The 20670-nt window shown below is 43.5% G+C and overlaps 1 protein-coding gene across 10 annotated transcripts in view; it reads left to right on the top strand.

The window, feature by feature from the left end:
- Positions 1–20670, top strand: part of Katnip (katanin interacting protein) — a 176469-nt gene that overhangs the window by 22001 nt on the left and 133798 nt on the right. For 8 of the 10 annotated variants that reach the window (XM_027404697.2, XM_027404704.2, XM_027404698.2 and 5 more), the window contains exon 2: positions 2226–2281. The exons of 1 other annotated variant lie outside the window; for it this stretch is intronic. In XM_027404697.2, the coding sequence (XP_027260498.1) occupies positions 2226–2281 (56 nt within the window). Of the gene's footprint in view, positions 1–2225; positions 2282–6093; positions 6164–20670 lie in introns of all 10 variants that reach the window. One more of the 10 variants, XM_027404699.2, reaches the window with a different exon arrangement.

Genomic DNA, 20670 nt, shown 5'->3' with positions numbered 1-20670 from the left:
TTACAGGTGGTTGTGAGCTGCCTGGTGTGGGTCCTGGGAGTTGAACTTGGGACCTCTGCAAGAGCAGTATGGGCTCTTAGCCACTGAGACATTTCTCCAACCCATAAACTTTATTTTTTAAAGTAATTTTTATGTTTGTAGCAAAATTAAGTAGAAAGTACAGAATTCACATATAATCCCCATCTCTATGTAAAACCTCCCTCATCTTCAATTTTGTGATGCCTGGGATGAAACCCAGGGCCTGGGTCATGTTAGGCGAGCACTCTGTCATTGGGTATATCCTAGTCTTTCCCAGCATGGACACTCCATGTCGCAGTACCTTATTCTAGGCTCTTTAAAATCACTGAGTCCTAAGTAGTTCATTGTCTTAAGGTGAAAAGGAACACATACACTGTCAGAAAAGCGTAAGGGACTTGTGTGTGGATCACAAAGCATGCTGAAGTTTCCTATCTGTCTCTCCTGTCCTGACATTGCTCTGTCTGTCTGTCCTAGGGCAGGTGATCCAGGTCTATGGACAGCATCAAAGCTCACAAACAGGATTAACCCCACCTTGCCCCTCTCTTTTGAATCAAATTCCTGGGACTGAAATTCTGCTGGGCTGTGTCTGATGTGGCATTCTGAGATTTGGAGCATGGAGTTACATATGGTCATGGTTGTCCCAGGGGTCTGGCCCCATGAACTGTGGAGAGAGGAGAAGAGAAAGGGTTGGGTTGAGGGGTCATTGAGAGCAGAGCAGAGGTGTTGCCTGGTTTCTGTTATTGAAACATCAGTTCATGGAGGGAATGTTTGTTTGAGCTTACGGTTTGGGAGGTTTAAGTCACAGTCTCTTCTTGGCCCATTGATTTTGGACCTGTGCAGCAGCAACATGGTGGGAGCATTTGGAGGATGCTACTCACCTCATGGTGGCCAGGAAGCAAAGAGAGAGGAGGAAGGACTAGGTTCCTAATAAGACCTAACTTCCTTCCACTGGGCCCTACCTTCAAAAGGTTTTGCCACCTTCCACTAACCCCATAAGCTGGGACCAAGGCACATGGCATCTTGGTCACTTCTCTTGATGCTAGAACAAAATACCTGAAAGCAATAACTTAAGGAAGGCCAGGTTTAATTTTGGCTCACAGTTTTGAGGTTCGGTGTGCCAGGGGAGGCATGGAAACAGTAGTGGCTTTGTCTAGCAGCATTCTCCTACGAGGCCTTAGCTATTCACATGGCATGCACCAGGAAACAGAGAACTCGGGCCAGAACCAGGCAGTGGTGGCTATAACTTCCAAAGGCCAACCCCTTGCTTCTTCCAGCCAGATCCTACCTCCTTAAAGCTCAGAGCGTGCCATATGGACATTCAAAACCCGGCTTTAGCAGTAGATAATGTGAAAAACATATACAATAAACTCCTTTGGGCCCCCATCTCCTCTCTCTCACTGGACTGTCACTAAGCCTTTTTGCTTCTGCCTTCCGAGAGCTCTTACCTAACAGGACATGTGCTTCTGGCAGTCACAAATAACCACCTGGGAGTTGAGTGGGGCAGTTTAGTAGATGCACTGACAACAAACAATACTTCTGTTTCAGATTTCAATACTAAGGCAGTCAGTTAGAAGCTTTTCTAGTGGACACTCCCGTCACAGGTGTGAAAACATGCTTTTGGAAGGTTGCATTTGCAGGAGATGATGCCTCCTGAATTTACGCATACCTTCAAATGCTAGTCTGAGGCGTTCTGAGAAAAGCAACGATTCCTGCTGAAATTGCCCATTATGTGAAGCGCATGTGATTACTGCTACTTTACTTCTGCACGTCACAAGCGCTGTGAGTCTGGGGTTTGGTGCAGTGCCCCAGAATGCACCCACCTAGGTTTATGGCTATGCACACAGCAGAAGGCATTTTTATGGAAGGCGTTTTATGTAATTCCAAACAATTTAATAGAAATGTAATTCGACAGGGAAAACTACAGTCCCTCGGCCCTTTCAGAGTGCAGATAATGGCCCAGATTAAAGGGCTGGAGCTTTGTTCATTATAGTCAAATACTGTGAGTGTGTGAATTACCATTTTCCTTGCCGTTGGTCCATTTCAAAAGTGTGCCATTTTCCCATTATAATAACAGGCTACATTTTCTTAGAATCATCTCACTATGATTGGTCCTGTCTTTCCAGTTTGCAAATAAAAAGCTTTTGTGGTGATAAACTAGTTGTTCCCAAGCAGCCTTAATCTCTGCTTCTGCTTTTGAACTGCTACAGGTCAGGCCCTGCGGAAGGTGGAGAGAAGGCGGTCCTGCTCTCGGGAGAGAAAGGAGGTAACTGCACCCACTGCTGTTTGCAAGAGCCTGGAGACTGGAGGGTGTGAACAGGCACTCTGTGACTTCCTTCTCCTTTCTCTTGAAGAAGAAAATCCCCACCCAAGTCCTGGGCCAAGTGAGAGCTGGCAGATAGACATGCCAACCCACTGTCACTTGTAATGATGATCCTTCACTGAGCACATCGGCTGGTGTGGCATTAATGCTCACTCCAGGTTTCAGTGGTTGGAACAAGAGCCATGCATTTAGTCCCTGAGTCTGTGAGTTGGCAGTCTGGTCTTCCTTGGGGGTCTTGCTGACAGGCTGGTCTCATCTGCTCTGAGCTAGGGCTCGCTTGTGTCTGCAGGGCTTGTTGGGTGCTAGTCAATGTGTCATTCCGTACATGCTGTCTCCATCTCCAGCCATCAGTCAGGTTTGTTCACATGGAGTTCCCAGGGTCAAAGAGGAGGGAATGCAGCTGCAAGACCTCCTGAGACTTGGGTTTTCAAAATGTACAAGGTCAACTTCCATCTCTTCCAAGAATAAAAGATTGTTTTTCAACCTCAGCTGGGTCTAGGAGCTTCAAAGCAAGTCATAAGGCAGGATAGGTTTAGAGAATAATGAAAATAAACAGAACCCCCCTTAGACATGAGCTCTCAGCCCAGATCATCAAATAGTCTAGAGCTTGCAATAGAGCCCAGGCTGGCCATGTATTAGAGACCCCCCCCCCCACTCCTCCTAAGTTCTGGAATTAAAGGTGTATGCCACCACACCCAGGACCAGGCCTCACATCTTGTCTTTTTGGTTGTCAGCCTAGCCTATAATGGTTGAGCCATTTCTCCAGCCAAAGACTCACTTTTACACAATACTTGGTTATTCTTGAAAGCTGCCCCACTGAGCCTATTTGCTCAGGACCTGGCAATGGGACTGAGGGATGGTGTGACAACAGTTGCTATGTGTGCTGTGTACTTAGAAGGGAAGTGCCCCAGGATCATTGCACTACAGTGTGAAAAACAATCGTAAGGCAGAGAAAGTGGGATTGAAGGACGGAAAACGAAGTCTTCTAACTCTGCCTGCAGTATCAAGGCCTCTGCTGGGTTTGAGAGATGGATCAGCAGTTAAGCATAAGCACTAATCCTCTGGAGAACCAGATTTGGCCTCCCAGCATCCACAACCACCTGTAACTCCACTTCCAGATAGGACACTCTCTCCTGGCCTCCATGGGTGCCTAAACTCACATGCACATACTTAGAAATAAAATTAATCTTAAGAAAAAAAGAAAGACGGATAGGCCTATAATCTCCATTCTTGGAAGGCCAAGGAAGGATGATTTGAAGTTCAAGGTTAGTCTAGCATGTGTAACAAGACCTTGTCTAAGGAATGATGAAAGTAAAGAAGTCTTCATGGAACAGATGATAGACATGCTGCTTCTTAAAGAATGAGCAGGAGTGTTTTAGTTCCAGGAAACAGCATAGTCAAAGTCAGAGAGACATGAATAAAGAAAACGTAAGACCTTTAAAGCTCAGGTAGGTGGGAAGTGGCATAAGGACCATATGTTACAAAGGGCTCTTTGATCAAGTCCTGTGTTCCTGGAGGGGGGTGTGTTGATGGAATAAATCAAGCTTCCTATCCTTTCTCCCTCTGTCCTCTCTTAGCAACACAACCTCTTAATTGCTCCTTTCCCAGCATCTCCATTGTGCCAATTGCCTGAGAGCATTTCAGATCATTTCTCTTCTAAAAAGTGCTTGAAGTGAAAAACAAAACACCAGGCTGTTTATCTCAACACCCAGGTTTAATTCTGAAAGATACTTAAGATGGCTTCAGGCCCTCTGAAAAAGAGGGAGCTGGCTGACTGTCTCAGCAGGCTTCCAGTTTGGTTAGAAAAACAAAGGGCAAAGCTAATAGTACATTGCTGGCTTAGGGCATTCTTTCCCTGGTCCCCTGAATTTGTTCTCCCCAACCCTGCCTCTTTGTACCCCTCCCCTCACTACTTGGTAGCACTGTGTGTCTTATGACAGCTATAGATCAAGCCCTGTCACCATGAAAGGTAAGGCAAAGATAAGCTGTCTCTTTGTCGGGGCTGGTTGGAACAAGTAGCTGGGGATGAGTGTCATGTTCCTTCTCCAGTGAAGTTCTGTGGGCCACTCCCTCCCCAGAGAGTGAAAATGCAGTTTCACCTGGGTCAGATGAGGACTGTGTCTGTGTGGGGTCATGGAACGACACAGTGAGGAGTGTGTGTGTTTGTGTGTGTGTGTGTGTGTGTGTGTGTGTGTGTGTGTGGTTCCAGTGAGCTTGTCAGACCACATTCATCCTAAAGTAGTGCTGTTTGGCTCATGCCCTATTGAAGTTCGTTCTCTCTGTCTCTGTCTCTCTGTCTCTCTGTCTCTGTCTCTCTCTCTCTTCTCTTCCCCTGCCTTCTCTCTTCCTTTTTCTCCCCGCCCCCCATGTATGTATGTGTTATGCATGTGGGTTAGTCTATGCAGGTGCATGTGTGTGGAGGACCAAAGTTGAAGTTGAGTATTATTCGATTACTATTGTTCTTCACTTTATAAAGACAGGGTCTCTCCCTGAACTCTGAGTTTGCCTGTCCCATTTAGTTGGCCAGCTTGCCCCAGGGATCTTTAATTTCTGTCTCCCAGGTACTGGTGTTTTATACAGGTGGTCCTGTGTCGTCATGTGTGTGTGTGTGTGTGTGTGTGTGTGGATCCGAATTTTTGTCCTCACACTTGTGAGGCAGATGCTTTATTCACTGAGCCATCTCTCCAGCTCTTGAACCTGTGATCTTCACACCTCTGCCTACTGAGTGTTGGGTTTATAAGATTGTGTCCTCACACCTGGCCTGTCTGGGAGTTTTTTTTAAGCACTTCTGCTGGGTCTCAGACTAGTTAATCAAGCTCTAGGTATGGATCCAGACATCCAAATTTGTTAACTGCTAGCAGTGCCCACATGCAGCTGATGATGAGAATGGGTTTCCAGAGCTCAAGGCAGCCCTGCCTGCTAATCACAAGTTCTCCATGCACTGTGCACAGCCTGCCTGGCACCCAGCCCCTCAGCCACCACTGACTCCAGTTACCACAGACAGAGCTCAAAAGGGAGCTCAAGAGGGTACCCAGGTAAAGCCTCTGGGCACCAGAGGAAGGACAAGCTTCCTGGAAGAGGCAGGCTGAGCTGAGGGTCTAGAAAGGCCACAGTTGATTGGGACATGTCCCTTGATAGCTGCTTTGCAGAAGCAAATACTTTCAGTTCAGTTGGTAAAAATATTCTTGCCTCACTTCTAACGAGTATTCATGATTCCTGCCTGTAGAGATTATGTAGTGTTTATGTCCTCTGGTCATGAATTATTAATGACTTTGAAATTGTGGCCATTGTAGTTTACTCAAAAATCATTAGGAAGCAAATTTGTCATACAGTGCTTTAAAAAAAAAAAAAAAAAAGCTAGAGAAAAATCCCAGAGGAAAGAGATGGTTTTATTCACCATCTAACCTAACCCTCCCATCTCACAGTGTGGGCACTGCTGACTAGGGCATATGGTGACAGGGACATGTCCTTCTCCTGCACAGGAACCCCTGCAGCTGTAAGAATTAGGGCCTCGATGTGTATCGAGGACCATAGTGTAGGTTCCAGAGTCACATAGATCCCACAGCTGAGCAGGTGACCTCTGGTCCTTTGAGCCATCTCACTTTGTTTGGCAATGCCCTCCAGGGAGAGAGAGTATGCAGTGCAGTCACCTAGTTCAAGTCCAGTGGCATTTGCTCCATAGTGTCCAATGAATGTTTGGCTATTTATTGTGTTTATGTCACCAGGAAGAAAGCCCACAATTACACTTCTTCTAGGGGCCTCCCTGGTTCAGGCCGGGCTTTTGGCGGACTCTAGCCTTCCTACTTCCTGGATGGGTGTCCCCAGGTAAGTGAGCCCCATTTAGGTTACCTCCTGAGCCTCCACTCTTAAACACTCCATAAGCCTCTTGTGATAATGGACTGCCATCTTTTGCAGTTGATTGGAGATTCTAAAAACCACTCATCTGTAAGCTCACTTTGTAAAGGACTGTAAAAGCCGTTTAACTCTCCCATTTAGAAACCTTAAGCTTGCCTGCTTGTGCATGCATGCACACTCTCACACACCACTCCTCTAGGTGCAAGATTAAAGGAACATTTTTTCCCAGGCAGTGGAGAGACCTGGATCTCAGGAACTAGCCCCATCTGTCAATTCAGTGTGCCACCAAAAGCAGGTTCACACACCCTCTCATTGCTCTCTTGATGCTTTTGGAGTCACTGTTCCTCCCTGGGAGCCCTATTCAGAGACCAGGGAAGGATAGGAGAATCGGCCATCCAATCCATGCTGGAGATACTTGGGAGAAGGGGCTGGGTATGTGGTTCCATTACAAAACGCTTACCTAATATGTCCGATGCCCCAAGTTCGATCCTCAGCACAGCAATACAAATAGGAATAGTTGAAGGTTTGCTGTTCTCCTGGTAAATACTCAGTTCCCTTTTCAAGAAACAACCACTAAGTAGTCATAGGTGTCCTGTTCCCATCCACCTACTCTCTTCTTGGTGGTTTCGTGTGGGCTGTGTGTGCATTTATGTGCATGTGCTCGAATGGCAAGTGATACCTTGAGTGATGCTCCTCAGGTGCTGTGCTATCTTTTTTTTTTTTTTTTTTTTTTTTTTTTTGAGGCAGTCTCTCATTGTCCCAGGGCATCCAGGTATCTGCACCAGGCCCTAACTCCACCTGGTCTCTCTGTCTCCTTCCCTCCCCCCTCCCCTATCCCTTCTTTCTCCCTCCTCTATCCTTCCTTCTCACACCTAACCTGTCTTGGAAGATATCCTGTAGCAGGACATGTAGACTGCCTTTGTTCTTTTTATGATGTCCTTCTCTTTCACCACAGATGTACTAGAACATGATCCTTTATTTGGGAACTTGGAAATAAATGTGTTTCATTTTCTTATGTCTGGAAAGTAATAGAAACCCAGTAGGTCCTGCAGAAGTACACTGTGATACAACACATTCACATATCACAGCAAATCATGACAAGCATACCAAGTAGGGTAAATACAGTCTGCAGTCGCACGTCAGCTCAGATGGGATTTGGTTGCTAACTAATAACGTGAGTGTGCTATTAGTTCCTGTAAATGACACTCTAGGCTATTAATGGTCTCTTGTTACAATAAAAACTTTTTTGTGTGTTTTTTCAAGACAGGGTTTCTCTGTGGCTTTGGGGGCTGTCCTGGAACTAGCTCTTGTAGACCAGGCTGGTCTTGAAATCATAGAGATCCGCCTGCCTCTGCCTCCCAAGTGCTGTATTAAAGGCATGCACCACCACTGCCAGGCACAATAAAAAACATTTTAAGGAATGATCAAGAGCAGGAGCTTAATACATGTGTGCAAAAGCAGCCAAAGGTGAACTCCTAAGACTAGAATCATTGGATGGAAGGGTATGTGATTAACTGAAAACAATGTTTCCAGTCAATGTGCTAAGAGTGACTAAGAAGGGTAGAGTCTTGATTGCTGGCCAGAATCAAGTGTGGCTGGCTTTGGCAGCAGTGCCTGCATCAGGCCTTTTGTAGCCCACCCCAAGCTTCCCCGGATTACTTACTTGTCTTGTGGATGGCAGCAGCACAGTTTGCTTGAGAAGGACTTGCAGGTATATCTAGAAGCTCACTTTTGAGAGCCATCTTCTAGCCCTTAGCTTAGTGACAGTGGCAATTCTTGTAGGGTCCCAGTGCTACCAAACATCCAGCAGCACACACCTCCTTCCTTCCTTGACTTAATTCTCAGCATCCTTGCAGCTCAGCCTTCTGGGTGACTAAGAGCTGTCCCCCTTCTATCATATGTGTAAGATCTTGTCTTTTTGGGGGATGGGGGAGTGTTCATTCTAGGGTTGAGGTAGAGTGTAGAGTGCTTGCCCAGCATGTGCAAGACTCCAGGTTTGATCAGCAGCACAAAAAAGAAGTGGAGTAAGAGGCGGAAGAAGAAAGCACTTAAAAGTGGAAGGAATGAGCGAGCAAGGAGAGTGCATGCTGCGTCACTAGACCCTGCTGTGGCAGTGGACTCTCCAAATGTGTGCTTTTACGGGAATGAAACCTTTTAGTTCTGATTTCTGGGCAGAGAAGAATGAAATTCCATTTTGGATTCAACTGCCAAATGCATTCCCAGTGTGAAATTAACATTGTCTGTCTTTCTGCACCATGAGGTCCTGGTCCCTATAGGTTTTGAGAAATTGGCCAGCAGTGGCACCTTGGGGACTTTAAAGAGGGCAAACAAGTCATGCAGAAAGGTAGAAATCATGTGGCCCCTACAGAAGGGGCTCAGGTTCCTAGGCTACCTGTCACTCAAGTGACTCAGCCTCTGGCGGCACAGCTCTCTATTTAGGGTGGGGATGATACAGAATTGATGCTATAGGGTTGGTGCATATTCTGTAGGTTCCAGTGGGTGAAGTGCTTTAAGCCGAGTCTGTAGATCCTGGGGGTTCCATTGGTGTTGAAGGCTATAGTTTAGGGATTGCAGGGAAAGGAGCATGTTTGGAAGGCACATGCCTTCAAAGCCAAGATGCCAGGCTGGCCAGATGGGTAAAGGTGCTTGTTGCTAATCTTGATAACCTTAGTTCAATCTCTGGGACTCACATAGTAGAAAGAGAGGATGGATTATCATAAATTGTCCTGTGACCTACACACCCTCACACCCCAACACTCACACACCCACACAAATAATTGTGAAAAATTGTTTCAAATCCAGGAGGAGTAGAAGTCTTTCTGGGAGAGAGCTGAACACAGACAACCCCAGTGTTTGTACCATGTAGTGCCATCAAAGAGCAGCCATAATCCTTCCCATAGGACTTGCCTTCCCTCTGAATCTCCTGAGACCCCTGGGAGCTGCAGGAGATACATCTATAAACCCAGCCCCCAAACCCTAGTTTAACAAGGGCAAGGCCAAGACTCACATGCCAAACAGCAAAGAGAATCAATTTCTGATAAAATGCCAGGAAGGAGATTGACATGTCTAAAACCTTTCTGGCATCAGCTAAGCTTCTAGCACAAGATTAAACTCTAGGGAAAAAAAGCCCTTCAGAGAGCTGCAATTTCTGAGCAGAAAGAGTCTGTTTTGGATAAGCAATGTGCCCTTGTATAGAGCATCATCAAAGTCTCCTCTATCCTCAGATCTGAGGCATGAAATTGCCTTTAACACTTGCCTCCTCCCTCCACTTGGAAAAAGCAGTGTGTGGAATATAGAATTGTATTAGAAAAGAGAATGGTACCATCTATGGAAAAGTGGCACCTGCAAGTGTCTCAGGAAAGATGTCTCCAGGATGGAAGCAGCCGGCACCTCTGAGTGGACAACAGCCACATGGCCCTACTCCTGATGCCACAAGGACACTTACTTCCTCCCATCTGTGCTGTTAGCTCTCTGCTCATTTAGGTGTGACAAAAGCCAGTGGCTTCAACTTTATTAGGATCCATAGTCTGTGGGCTGTGGGTCCTGGGCCCTGGGCCCTGCATAAGTGATAGAAGTCCTTACATGAGCTTCATTGAAAAAGGGGAAATTGCAGGTTCACAGTGCTGCAAACTTCAGAGGCAGGGAACACCAATGTCTGCCTTAGGGTTTTCTGTTGCTGTGATGAAACACTATGACACAAAGTATCTTGGAGTGGAAGGCGTTTATTTCCCTTACTCTTTATTTCCCTTACTCTTCCACGTCACAGTTCATCATTGAAGGCAGTCGGGGCAGGAACCTGGAGACAGGAGCTGATGTAGAAGCCATAAAGGACTGCTGCTTACTGACTTTCTCCTCATGGCTTGCTCAGCCTGCTTTCTTATAGCACCCAGGACCACCAGCCCAGGGTGGCATCACTTACAGTGTGCTGGGCCTTCCCACTTCAAACTTCAATAAAAAATTTACCACAGGCTTTCCTACAGGCCAGTCTAGTTGGGGAATTTTGTCAAATGAGGTTTCCTCAACCCAAAGTACTCTAGCTTGTGTCAAGTTGATTGTAAAACTAGCCAGAATAATCAGGTATAGCTGGATCCAAGTGTTTGGACTCAGTTCCTCTGGACTCCTACTTTTACCATGGCAATCCACTCTTTGTTTTTTTTTTTTTTTTTTTTTTTTTTTTTTTTTGTTATGTTTTGCTTTGGTTTTTTGAGATGAGGTTTCCCTGTGTAGCCCAGTCTATCCTGGAACTCAATCTGTAGACCAGGCTGTTCTCGAACTTACAGAGATCCATGCCTGCCTCTGCCTCCCTAGTGCTGGGACTAAAGAGTATGCCACTACCTGGTGGCAATTCATTCTTCATGCATACAATCCCCTGTCTGTAACAGGGTTGCTGCCAGCTACCCCAGCTCACTGCATAAAGGCCAGTAAGTGTGTGCCAGGGGCTGGAATCCGAGAACCTGGCAATGAGTCCCGGCGCCTCAATTCCTCAGGAAGCTTGAACACATGGAGCCCTAGTTGTGATGGAAGCAGCACCAGCCTCATTGGGAACCAGGAACAGTACCTAACTTATTGTAGCCCTGAGTAAGTGGAGGGTGCTGTTTTCCTTCACCTCCCCCTCCTCCTTCCTGACAGTGCCCGTACTGTCAGCGGTCCTAGCAGAAGGATTGGAGGTCAGCCAAGTTGAGTGCCCAGATTGAGATCCACCAGCCAGGTCACAAAGGAGGGAGGGGTGAGGAGTCCCACATTAACATAGTTAGAAAGGGATAGTTTCCTAAAAGAAAATTGGCTTAGTATCGCAGAAGACTAGAAAAAAATATGGTAGGCAGGCAAAGCCAGCCATCAACCACATGGCCACTTTTTGACAGGAGTAATAGAGCTGACAGGTAAGTGCAGTTGTTCACAGCAGCTTCCACACCAAGTGCCAGTTGTCTCCACTCTCTCTGTACTCAGCAGTGTTGTCCTGCTCTTACGTGTGAGAAGTCTAGGTTCTGGGTGTGGCCACCTGCCTCAGGTAGTCTAGCAAGTATAGGGCCAAGCCAGTGTGCTCTGTTGTGCCACCTGACAAAGAGGTGACAGCATTAGGCCCTTTGGGGCACATTCTAGCCTCCTGATATTCAATTTCCTCTCCTCATGGAGTTGAGAGAAACACCAGGTGCAGCCCAATGTTGGCCACAAGCTGTCTTCCATGCCACCTTTCTTTTCCCTACACCTTATGTAGGCTCATAGCTAAAATTAGGACCCTAGTCTGTGTCTGGACAGGTAAGAGGGCAGAGGTGGCAATGGCCAGATGGCATAAAACTAAATTGTTCCTAATCTCATACCTCCCCCATCCAAAGCGGGTAGTTAACCACAGTGGGTTCTGATCAGAGGCCATCAAAGTGATTGTGTATCTCCCTGTCACACAGTCTCTACAGAAGTTGCTTCCAGGGACCCCATGGATATGAGAAAGCACAGGCTGTGTTTGGCATTTGTGTGCAACCTACACTGTAGACTCAACATCATCCCTAGATGGGTTACAATCTCCAGTGCTGTGTGGATGTTCTGGGAGGAATTGTCATGCTGTATCAGGGATCTTAGTAAGAGACTGGTCTCAGGCTGCAGTCATCTGGGAGGAGAAAGCCATGGCTGATACTTTCTATACACAGCCAATATCTGTACTCTGAACAGGCTTTGCCATTCTCCTGAGCCTGACCCGAGGAAGATCTTGCCATTACCATGCGTCTGAGGCATTGGACGTCTTTGAGATGTCCATGTTCATATCAACAATACTCAACCAGTCAGGGCTTCATCTGCTTTCTCCCAGTAGAGAGAAATCTAACTCTTTCACTCATCTTTTCTTCCTTCTTTCCTTCCTTCCTTCCTTCTTTCCTTCCCTTTGGTTTTTCAATACAGGGTTTCTCCGTGTTGTCCTGGAGCTCGCTCTGTAGATCAGGCTGGTCTCCAACTCACAGAAATCTTCCTGCCTCTGCCTCCCAAGTGCTGGGATTAAAGGCATGCACCACCACCATCTGGTGAATAATCTAACATTTCTAAGACACATCCTCAGGCCACTCGTGTGGCTGTTGGAAAGAGTTGGCAAGGCAGAGCGATCCAGATCAGGGTCTGGGTCACACTGCCAAGGTTTGTATTCAGGCCTTACCAATTACTAGCTATTCAGTGTCTGGAAGTTTGTAGCCTCTCTGGGCCTCAGTTTCCTTATCTGCAGAATGGAGCTGCCAATGCTCTTCTTGTGGAGTTGGAGAGATAATCAAGGGAATAATATATGTAGAGTCCTCAGAACACAATCTTCAGATGCTGTGTTTTCAGTTTCTTTCTCCACAGGGCCCTTGTCTGTTCCAGGCTCTATCAACTGGTATCAGTGGAGTTGGAGCAGGAAAAGTAGGATTTACACTGACAACACCTGTAGAGGCCTGTACCATCTACATACATTTTTAGTCTTTTTTTCTAAGAGTCTTTTCTTTTGAGGGGGAGGGTGATAGTATTCAAGATAGGGTTTCACTGTGTATCCTTGGTTGTCCTGGAACTCATTCTGTAGGCCAGTTTGGTCTCAAACTCAGAGATATCCACCTGCCTCTGCCTCCTGAGTCCTGGGATTAAATGTGTGAGCCACTACTGCTGGCTTAAGATTCTTGAACTAATGAATACTGATTGTAGAGAAACTAGAACATATATAAAACTATAAGTATTACTTCATTTTACTACCTAATCTATCTTGTTTTAATTTTTTAAAATTATATTCATTTAATTATAAGTGTGTATGTTCATGGAGGATTACGCCATGGGGCACATGTGGAGTTCTGAGGACACCATGCAGGAGCTGGTTTTCTACATCTACCATGTGAATCCAGGAAATCCAAACCCAGTTCCTTAGCCATCTTGTCAGCCTCTCCATCTTGGGTTTTTTATTTAAATTTTAGTTTCTTCAAGCATTTTTCCTTCAAAATTACAAATACTTAAGAATTTTTTGAATCATCATTTAATTAGGAACAGTTGAAAAATACCCACCTTCTATTGTGAACACTAATTTAAAATATAGTTTTATATTTCTTATTGTTATACATATGGGTGTTTTGTCTGCATGTACATACACCATGTGCATGCCTGGTACCCACAGATGCCAGAAAAGGGCATCAGATCTCCTGGAACTGGAGTTATAGATGGTTGTGAGCTGGGTGCTGGGAATTGAACCCAGGTCGCCTGCAAGAGTAGCAAGTACTCTTACCTGCTGAGCCATCTCTCTACCTCCAGCCTTAACTGCTTTACTGATTGAAGTTTAATTTGTATATAATTAAATGAACAATCTTTAAGTGCATGCTTTTAATGAACTTTCTATGTTAATGCACTCATGTTTGCACTACCTACATCAAAACAGAGAACACACCTAGTGCCTAGGAGACTTCTTCATGACCCTTCTCAGTTAACACTTCTCCAGAGTAACCATGACCTGGACTCAGAGCAACACAATTTTGCCTGTTTGAACTTCCTATAAGACAAATCACAGTATATTTAATTTTTATGTCTGGTTTTTCTTTTAAATGTATCCATAAAGTTCGTGTGTGTGTGTGTGTGTGTGTGTGTGTGTGTGTGTGTGTGTGTGTGTGTACTAGTTCATTCTTTGCCATTCTGAAGTAGACCTTCAGTTTTTCTTAGAAAACTTAACTTGTAAAATAATTAGAATAGAATGTCGTTACTAAAAAGGTTTTCTTTGTGTATTACATAAATATACCTCATGGGGCTAAGGAGGTGTTATGGTGGGTAAGAGTGCTTACTGTTACAAGTAGGAAGACCTGAGTTTGAGTCCCCAGAACCCATGTAAAATGTTAACTTATGCTTATAACCTAAGCATTGTGGGGAGAGACAAGCCGATGCAAAGGACTTATAGACTTCTGGCCTTGCTGCAATGTTGACTTCAGGCTCAGCAAGAGACTCTGCTTAAAGGGAGTAAGATAGAAAGTGGCTTAAGACACTTGGCATCCCCTGGCCTACACACACACACACACACACACACACACACACACACACCCTACCATATCCAGTTTACTCCTTACCTCATTCTCTTCCTCACTATTAACAGTTTGATAACTGGATTTTTTTCTCTCTTTTTGAGATAGAATTTTGCCTGTAGCTCAAGATAACTTTGAACTCACTGTATGCCCCAAACCTACCCCAGCCTTCCGAGTGCTGGGTTATACATTTATGCCGATGCACCTGGCTCAGATGCTCATCTTCTAAAACTTTGTCTGTTTAAGCATTTCATTATTGTTTAGTCAAAAGTGTACTTGCCACAAATAACAGAAAATCCAATTAAGAATGCCCTAAACCAGGCATTAGCAACCTTTTTTTTTTTTAAAGGGCCAGATAATAAACATTTCACTGTTTATGTGTATGTGTAGTCTAGATCACTCTTTTTTGTTTGTTTGTTTGTTTTGGACAGGGTCTCTCTACATAGTCCTGGCTGTCCTGAAACTCACTATGTAGACCAGGCTGGCCTCAAACTCACAGAGATTTATCTGCCTACCTCTGCCTTCCAATTGCTAAAATTAAAGGCATGTGCACAATGCCCCTCAGAGTTACTCAATGCTGCCATATACAAAAGCAGCCTTAATGAGTGTGGCTGTGTTTCAATACAGTTTTATTTATAAAAATATGTGGCTGGCAAGTTTAAAACTGATTGAAATTTGCAGGTCCCTAGCTTATATAATAGGATTTGTTTGACTTTTGTGGTAAAATTGCCAATAGACTTATGAGAAAAACTTAATTTTCACTTCTAACAAAAAACTATTTATTTATTCTTCCTTTTTAAATTTAGAAACAATCATTTTACATATCAATCCCCTGTTCCCTCTCCTTCCCATCCTCCCATGCCCCCTATCAACCCCCCCAACCCACCCCCTGACCACCCCAAGGATGGTGAGGCCGTCCATGGGGATCATCAAAGTCTGTCACATCATTTGGGGGAGGGCCTAGGCCCTCCTCCGTGTATCTGGGCTGAAATAGTATCCCTCCATAAGGAATGGGCTCCCAAAGTCCATTTGTGCACTAGGGATAAATATTGGTTCCACTGTTAGAGGTCACATAGCCTGCCCAGGCCTCTTAACTGGCACCCGCATTCAGAGGGCCTGGTTCAGTCCAATGCTGGTCCGTGTGCACTCACTATGTCAGCTCAGCTGGTTCTGTAGGTTTCTCCAGCATGGTCTTGACTGCTTTGCTCATCCCTCCTCCCTCTCTACAACTGGATTCCAGGAGTATGGTTCAGTGCTTAGCTGTGGGTGCCTGCTTCTGCTTCCATTAGCTACTGGATGAAGGCTCTATAGTGACGTTTAGGGTAGTCAACATTCTCATTATAGGGGAAGGATATTTAAGGTAGCCTCTCCACTATTGCTTAGGTTCCTAGTTGGGGTCATCCTTGTGGATCTCTGTACAATTCCCTAGTGACAGATTTCTCTTTAAACCTATAGTGGCTCCCTCTATTGATGTGTCTGTATTTCTCTCCCAACTCAATCTTCCTGATCCCTCATGTTCTCCTCTCCCACTCCTCTTCTCCCCTCCTCTTTCTCCTACCTCCCTCCCCTCATGCTCCCAATTTGTTCAGGGGCTCTTGTCTTTTCCGCTTCACTGGGGGACCGTGTATGTCTCTCTTATGGTCCTCCTTGCTTCTCTGGAGGTGTGGATTGTAGGTTGGTAATCCTTTGATCTATGTCTAATATCCATATATGAGTGAGTACATACCATGTTTGTCTTTTTGTGACTGGGTTACTTCACTTAGGATGGTTTCTTCTAATTCCATCCATTGCCTGCAAATTTCAAGATCCCATTGATTTTTTTTTTCCCTCTGAGTAGTACTCCATTAAGTACATGTACCACATTTTCTCCATCCATTCTTCAGTTGAGGGGAATATAGGTTGCTTCCAGGTTCTGGCTATTACAAATAATGCTGCTATGAACATAGTTGAACAGATGTCCTTGTATGAATGTGCATCCTTTGGGTATATGCGTTAAAAGAGTGGAATTGCTGGATCTTGAGGTAGGCTGGTTCCCATTTTCCTGAGAAACCACCATACTGATTTCCAAAGTGGCTGTATGAGTTTGCATTCCCACCAGCAATGGAAAACTGTTCCACTTTCTCCACATCCTCTCCAGCATAAACTGTTGTTGGTGTTTTTGATTTTAGCCATTCTAACAGGTATAAGATGGTATCTCAGAGTTGTTTTGATTTGCATTTCCCTGATGGCTAAGTATGTTGAACAGTTTCTTAAGTGTCTTTCAGCCATTTTAGATTCCTCTATTGAGAATTCTCTGTTTAGTTCTGTACCCCCAATTTTTAATTAAATTATTTGGTGTTTTGGTGACTAGCTTCTTGAGTTCTTTGTATATTTTGGAGATCAGCCCTCTATCTGATGTGGGGTTGGTGAAGATCTTTTCCCATTCTGTGGGCTGCTGTTTTGTCTTGTTGACTGTGTCCTTTGCCTTACAGAAGCTTCTCAGTTTTAGGAGGTCCCATTTATTGTTGATCTCAGTGTCTGTGCTACTGTTGTTCACGTTCAGGAAGCGTTCTCCTGTACCAGTTAGTTCAAGGGTACCTCCCACTTTCTCTTCTAGGAGGTTCAGTGTGACTGGATTTATGTTGAGGTCTTTGATCTATTTGGACTTAAGTTTCGTGCTTAGAGATAGATATGGATATCTGCAGTCTTCTACATGCCAGCATCCAGTTACACCAGCACCATTTGTTGAAGATGCTTTCTTTTTTCCATTGCATAGTTTTAGCTTCTTTGTCAAAGATCAGATGTTCATAAGTGTGTGGATTAATATCAGGGTCTTCAATTCAATTCCATTGGTCTATCAGTCTGTTTTTGTGCCAATACCAAGCTGTTTGCATTACTATAGCTCTATAGTAGAGCTTAAAGTCAGGGATAGTGATGCCTCCTAAAGTTCCTTTATTGTACAGGGTTGTTTTGGCTATCCTGGGTCTTTTGTTTTTCCATATAAAGTTGAGAATTGTCCTTTCAAGGTCTGTGAAGAATTGTGATGGGATTTTGATAGGGATTGCGTTGAATCTGTAGATTGCTTTTGGTAAGATTTCCATTTGGTAAGACTGCCATTTTTACTATGTTGATCCTACCTATCCAAGAGCATGGGAGATCTTTCCATTTTCTGCTGTCTCCTTTAATTTCTTTCTTTAATGACTCAAATTTCTTGTCATACAGGTCTTTCACCTGTTTGGTTAGAGTTACCCCAAGATAATTTATATTGTTTGTGGCTATTGTAAAGGGTGATGTTTCTTTGATTTCTTTCTCAGTCCCTTATTTTTTGGGGACTTGTCTATATATAGTAGGGCTACTGATTTTTTTTTTTTTTAGTTAGTCTTGTATCCTGCCACTTTGCTGAAGGTGTTTATCAGCCATAGGAGTTCCCTGGTAGAATTCCTTCGGGTCACTTATGTAAACTATCATATCATTGGTATTAGCAAATAGTGACAATTTGACTTCTTCCTTTCCAATTTATATCCCCTTGATCTCCTTTTGTTGTCTTATTGCTCTAGCAAGAACTTCAAGAACGTATTGAAGAGATATGGAGAGAATGAACAATCTTGTTTTGTTCCTGGTTTTAGAGGAATCACATTGAGTTTTTCTCCATTTAATATTGGCTGTCAGTTTGCTGTGTATTGCCTTTATTATGTTTAGGTATGTTCTTGTTATCCCTGATCTCTCCAAGACCTTTATCATGAAGAAGTGTTGAATTTTGTCGAAGGCTTTTTCAGCATCTAGTGAGATGATCATGTGGTTTTTCCTTTTCAGTTTGTTTATGTGGTGGATTACATTGATGGATTTTTGTATGTTGAACCATCCCTGCATCCCTGGGATAAATCCTACTTGATCATGGTGGATGATTTTTCTTATGTGTCCTTGGATTCGATTTGCCAGTATTTTATTGAGTATTTTTTGCATCAATGTTCATGAGAGAGATTGGTATGTAGTTCTCTATCTTAGTTGTGTCTTTGTGTGGTTTGGCTACCAAGGTAATTGTAGCCTCATAAAAAGAGTTTGGTAATGATCCTTCTGATTCTATTGTGTAGAACAATTTGAGGAGTATTGGTATTAGCTCTTCTTTGAATTTCTGGTAGAATTCTGCACTGAAACCATCTGGCCCTGGGCTTTTTTTGGTTGAGAAACTTTTGATGACAGCTTCTATTTCGTTAGGAGTTAGAGGTCTATTTAAATTGCTTATCTGTTCTTGATTTAATTGTGGTAAGTGATATCTATCCAGAAAATTGTCCATTTCCTTTAAATGTTCCAATTTTGTGGAGTACAGGTTTTCAAATTATGACCTGATGATTCTCTGGATTTCCCCAGTGTCTGTTGTTATGTCCCCCTTTTCATTTCTGATTTTGTTGGTTTGCATGTTCTCTTTCTGCCTTTTGATTAGGTTGGATAATGGTTTGTCTATCTTGTTGGTTTTTTTCAAAGAACCAACTTTTTGTTTCATTGATTCTTTGTATTGTTTTCTTTGTTTCTACTTTATTGATTTCAGCTCTCAATTTGAGTATTTCCTGGTGTCTACTCCTGGGTGAGTTTGCTTCTTTTTGTTCTACAGGTTTCAGGTGTTCTGTCAATTCTCTAGTGTGGCTATGCACCAGTTTCTTTATGTGGGCACTTGGTGCTATGAACTTTCCTCTTAGCACTGCTTTCAGAGTTTCCCATAGGTTTGGGTATGTTATGCCCTCATTTTCATTGAATTCTAGAAAGTCTTTGATTGCTTTCTTTATTTCTTCCTTTACCCGGGAGTGACGCAGTTGAGCATTGTTCAATTTCCATGAGTTTGTAGGGTTTCTGCAATTTGTGTTGTTGCTAAGTTCTAATTTTATGCCATGGTGGTCCGACAAGGAATAGGGGGCTATTCCAATTTTTTTTTATCTGTTGAGGTTTGCTTTATTGCCAAGTATGTGTTCGATTTTAGAGAAGGTTGCATGTGATGCTGAGAAGAAGGTATATTCTTTTGTGCTTGGATGGAATGGTCTATAGATGTCTGTTAAATTGGGTCATAACTTCTGTTAGTTCCTTTGTTTCTTTGTTAAGTTTCTGTCTGGTGTTTCTGTCCACTGGTAAGAGTGGGGTGTTGAAGTCACCCACTATAAGTGTGTGGAGTTTAATGTGTGATTTGAGTTTTAGTAACGTTTCTTTAACAAATGTGGGTACCTTTGATTTTGGTGTGTAGATGTTGAGAATTGAGACTTCATCTTGATGGATTTTTCCTGTGATGAATATGAAATGACCTTCTTCATCTCTTTTGATTGATTTTAGTTTGAAGTCTAATTGTTAGATATTAGGATAGCTACACCAGCTTGTTTCTTAGGGCCATTTGCTTGGAAAATCTTTCCCCAACCCTTAACTCTGAGGTAATATCTGTCTTTGAAGGTGAAGTGTGTTTCTTGTATGCAGCAGAGAAGGATGGATTCTTTCTTCGTATCCATTCAGTTAGCATGTGTCTTTTTATAGGTGTGTTAAGACCATTATATTGAGGGATATTAATGACCATTGATTGTTGATTCTTGTTTGTTTTGGATTTGTTTTTGGTAGTGGTATTGTGTGTGAGTTTTCCCCCTATTTCTGGCTTTTGGTTAAGTGTGATTATCTATTGCCTAGATTCCTGTGAGTGTAGTTAACTTTTTTGGCTTGGAGTTTTCCTTCTAGAATTTTCTGTAGGACTGGATTTGTGGATATGTATTATGTAAATCTGGTTTTGTTATGGAATATCTTGTTTTCTCCATCAATAGTGATTGAGAGTTTTGCTGGGTATAGTAGTCTGGGCTGGCATCTGTGGTCTCTTAGTGTTTGTAGAACATCTATCCAGGACCTTCCGGCTTTCAGAAGTCAGGTGTAATTCTGATAGGTCTGCCTTTATATGTTACTTGGCCTTTTCCCTTCGCTACTGTTAATATTCTTTCTTTATTCTGTATGTTTGGGGTTTTGATTATTATGTGACGAGGGGACTTTTTATTTTGGTTCAGTCTATTTGGTGTTCGGTAAGCTTGTACTTTCATAGGCATTTCCTTCTTCAGGCTGGGAAAGTTTTCTTCTATGATTTTTGTTGCATATGTTTTCTGAGCTTTTGAGCTGGGCTTCTTTACCTTCTTCTATACCTATTATTCTTAGGTTTGGTCTTTTCACAGTGTCCCATATTTCCTGGATATTTTGTGTTAAGGATTTGTTGGATTTAGGATTTTCTTTGGTCGACGAATTTATTTCCTCTAGTTTATTTATTTTTAGTGCCTGAGATTCTCTCTTCCATCTCTTGTATTCTGTTGGTTATGCTTGCATCTGTAGTTCCTGAACCCAGCTTTTCTATTTCCAGCAATCCCTCAGTTTGTGTTTCCTTTATTGTTTCTATTTCAGTTTTCAGGTCTTGAACTGTTTGAATTATTTCCTTCATCTGTTTGATTGTTTTTTCTTGGCTTTCCTTGCTTTCTTTAAGAGATTTGTTGA

This window comes from Cricetulus griseus, chromosome 3 (assembly GCF_003668045.3).
Source record: "Cricetulus griseus strain 17A/GY chromosome 3, alternate assembly CriGri-PICRH-1.0, whole genome shotgun sequence".
Classification (NCBI taxonomy): domain Eukaryota; kingdom Metazoa; phylum Chordata; class Mammalia; order Rodentia; family Cricetidae; genus Cricetulus; species Cricetulus griseus.
Note: the sequence above shows the minus strand (reverse complement) of the source record. Positions and strands in the feature narration are given on the sequence as shown.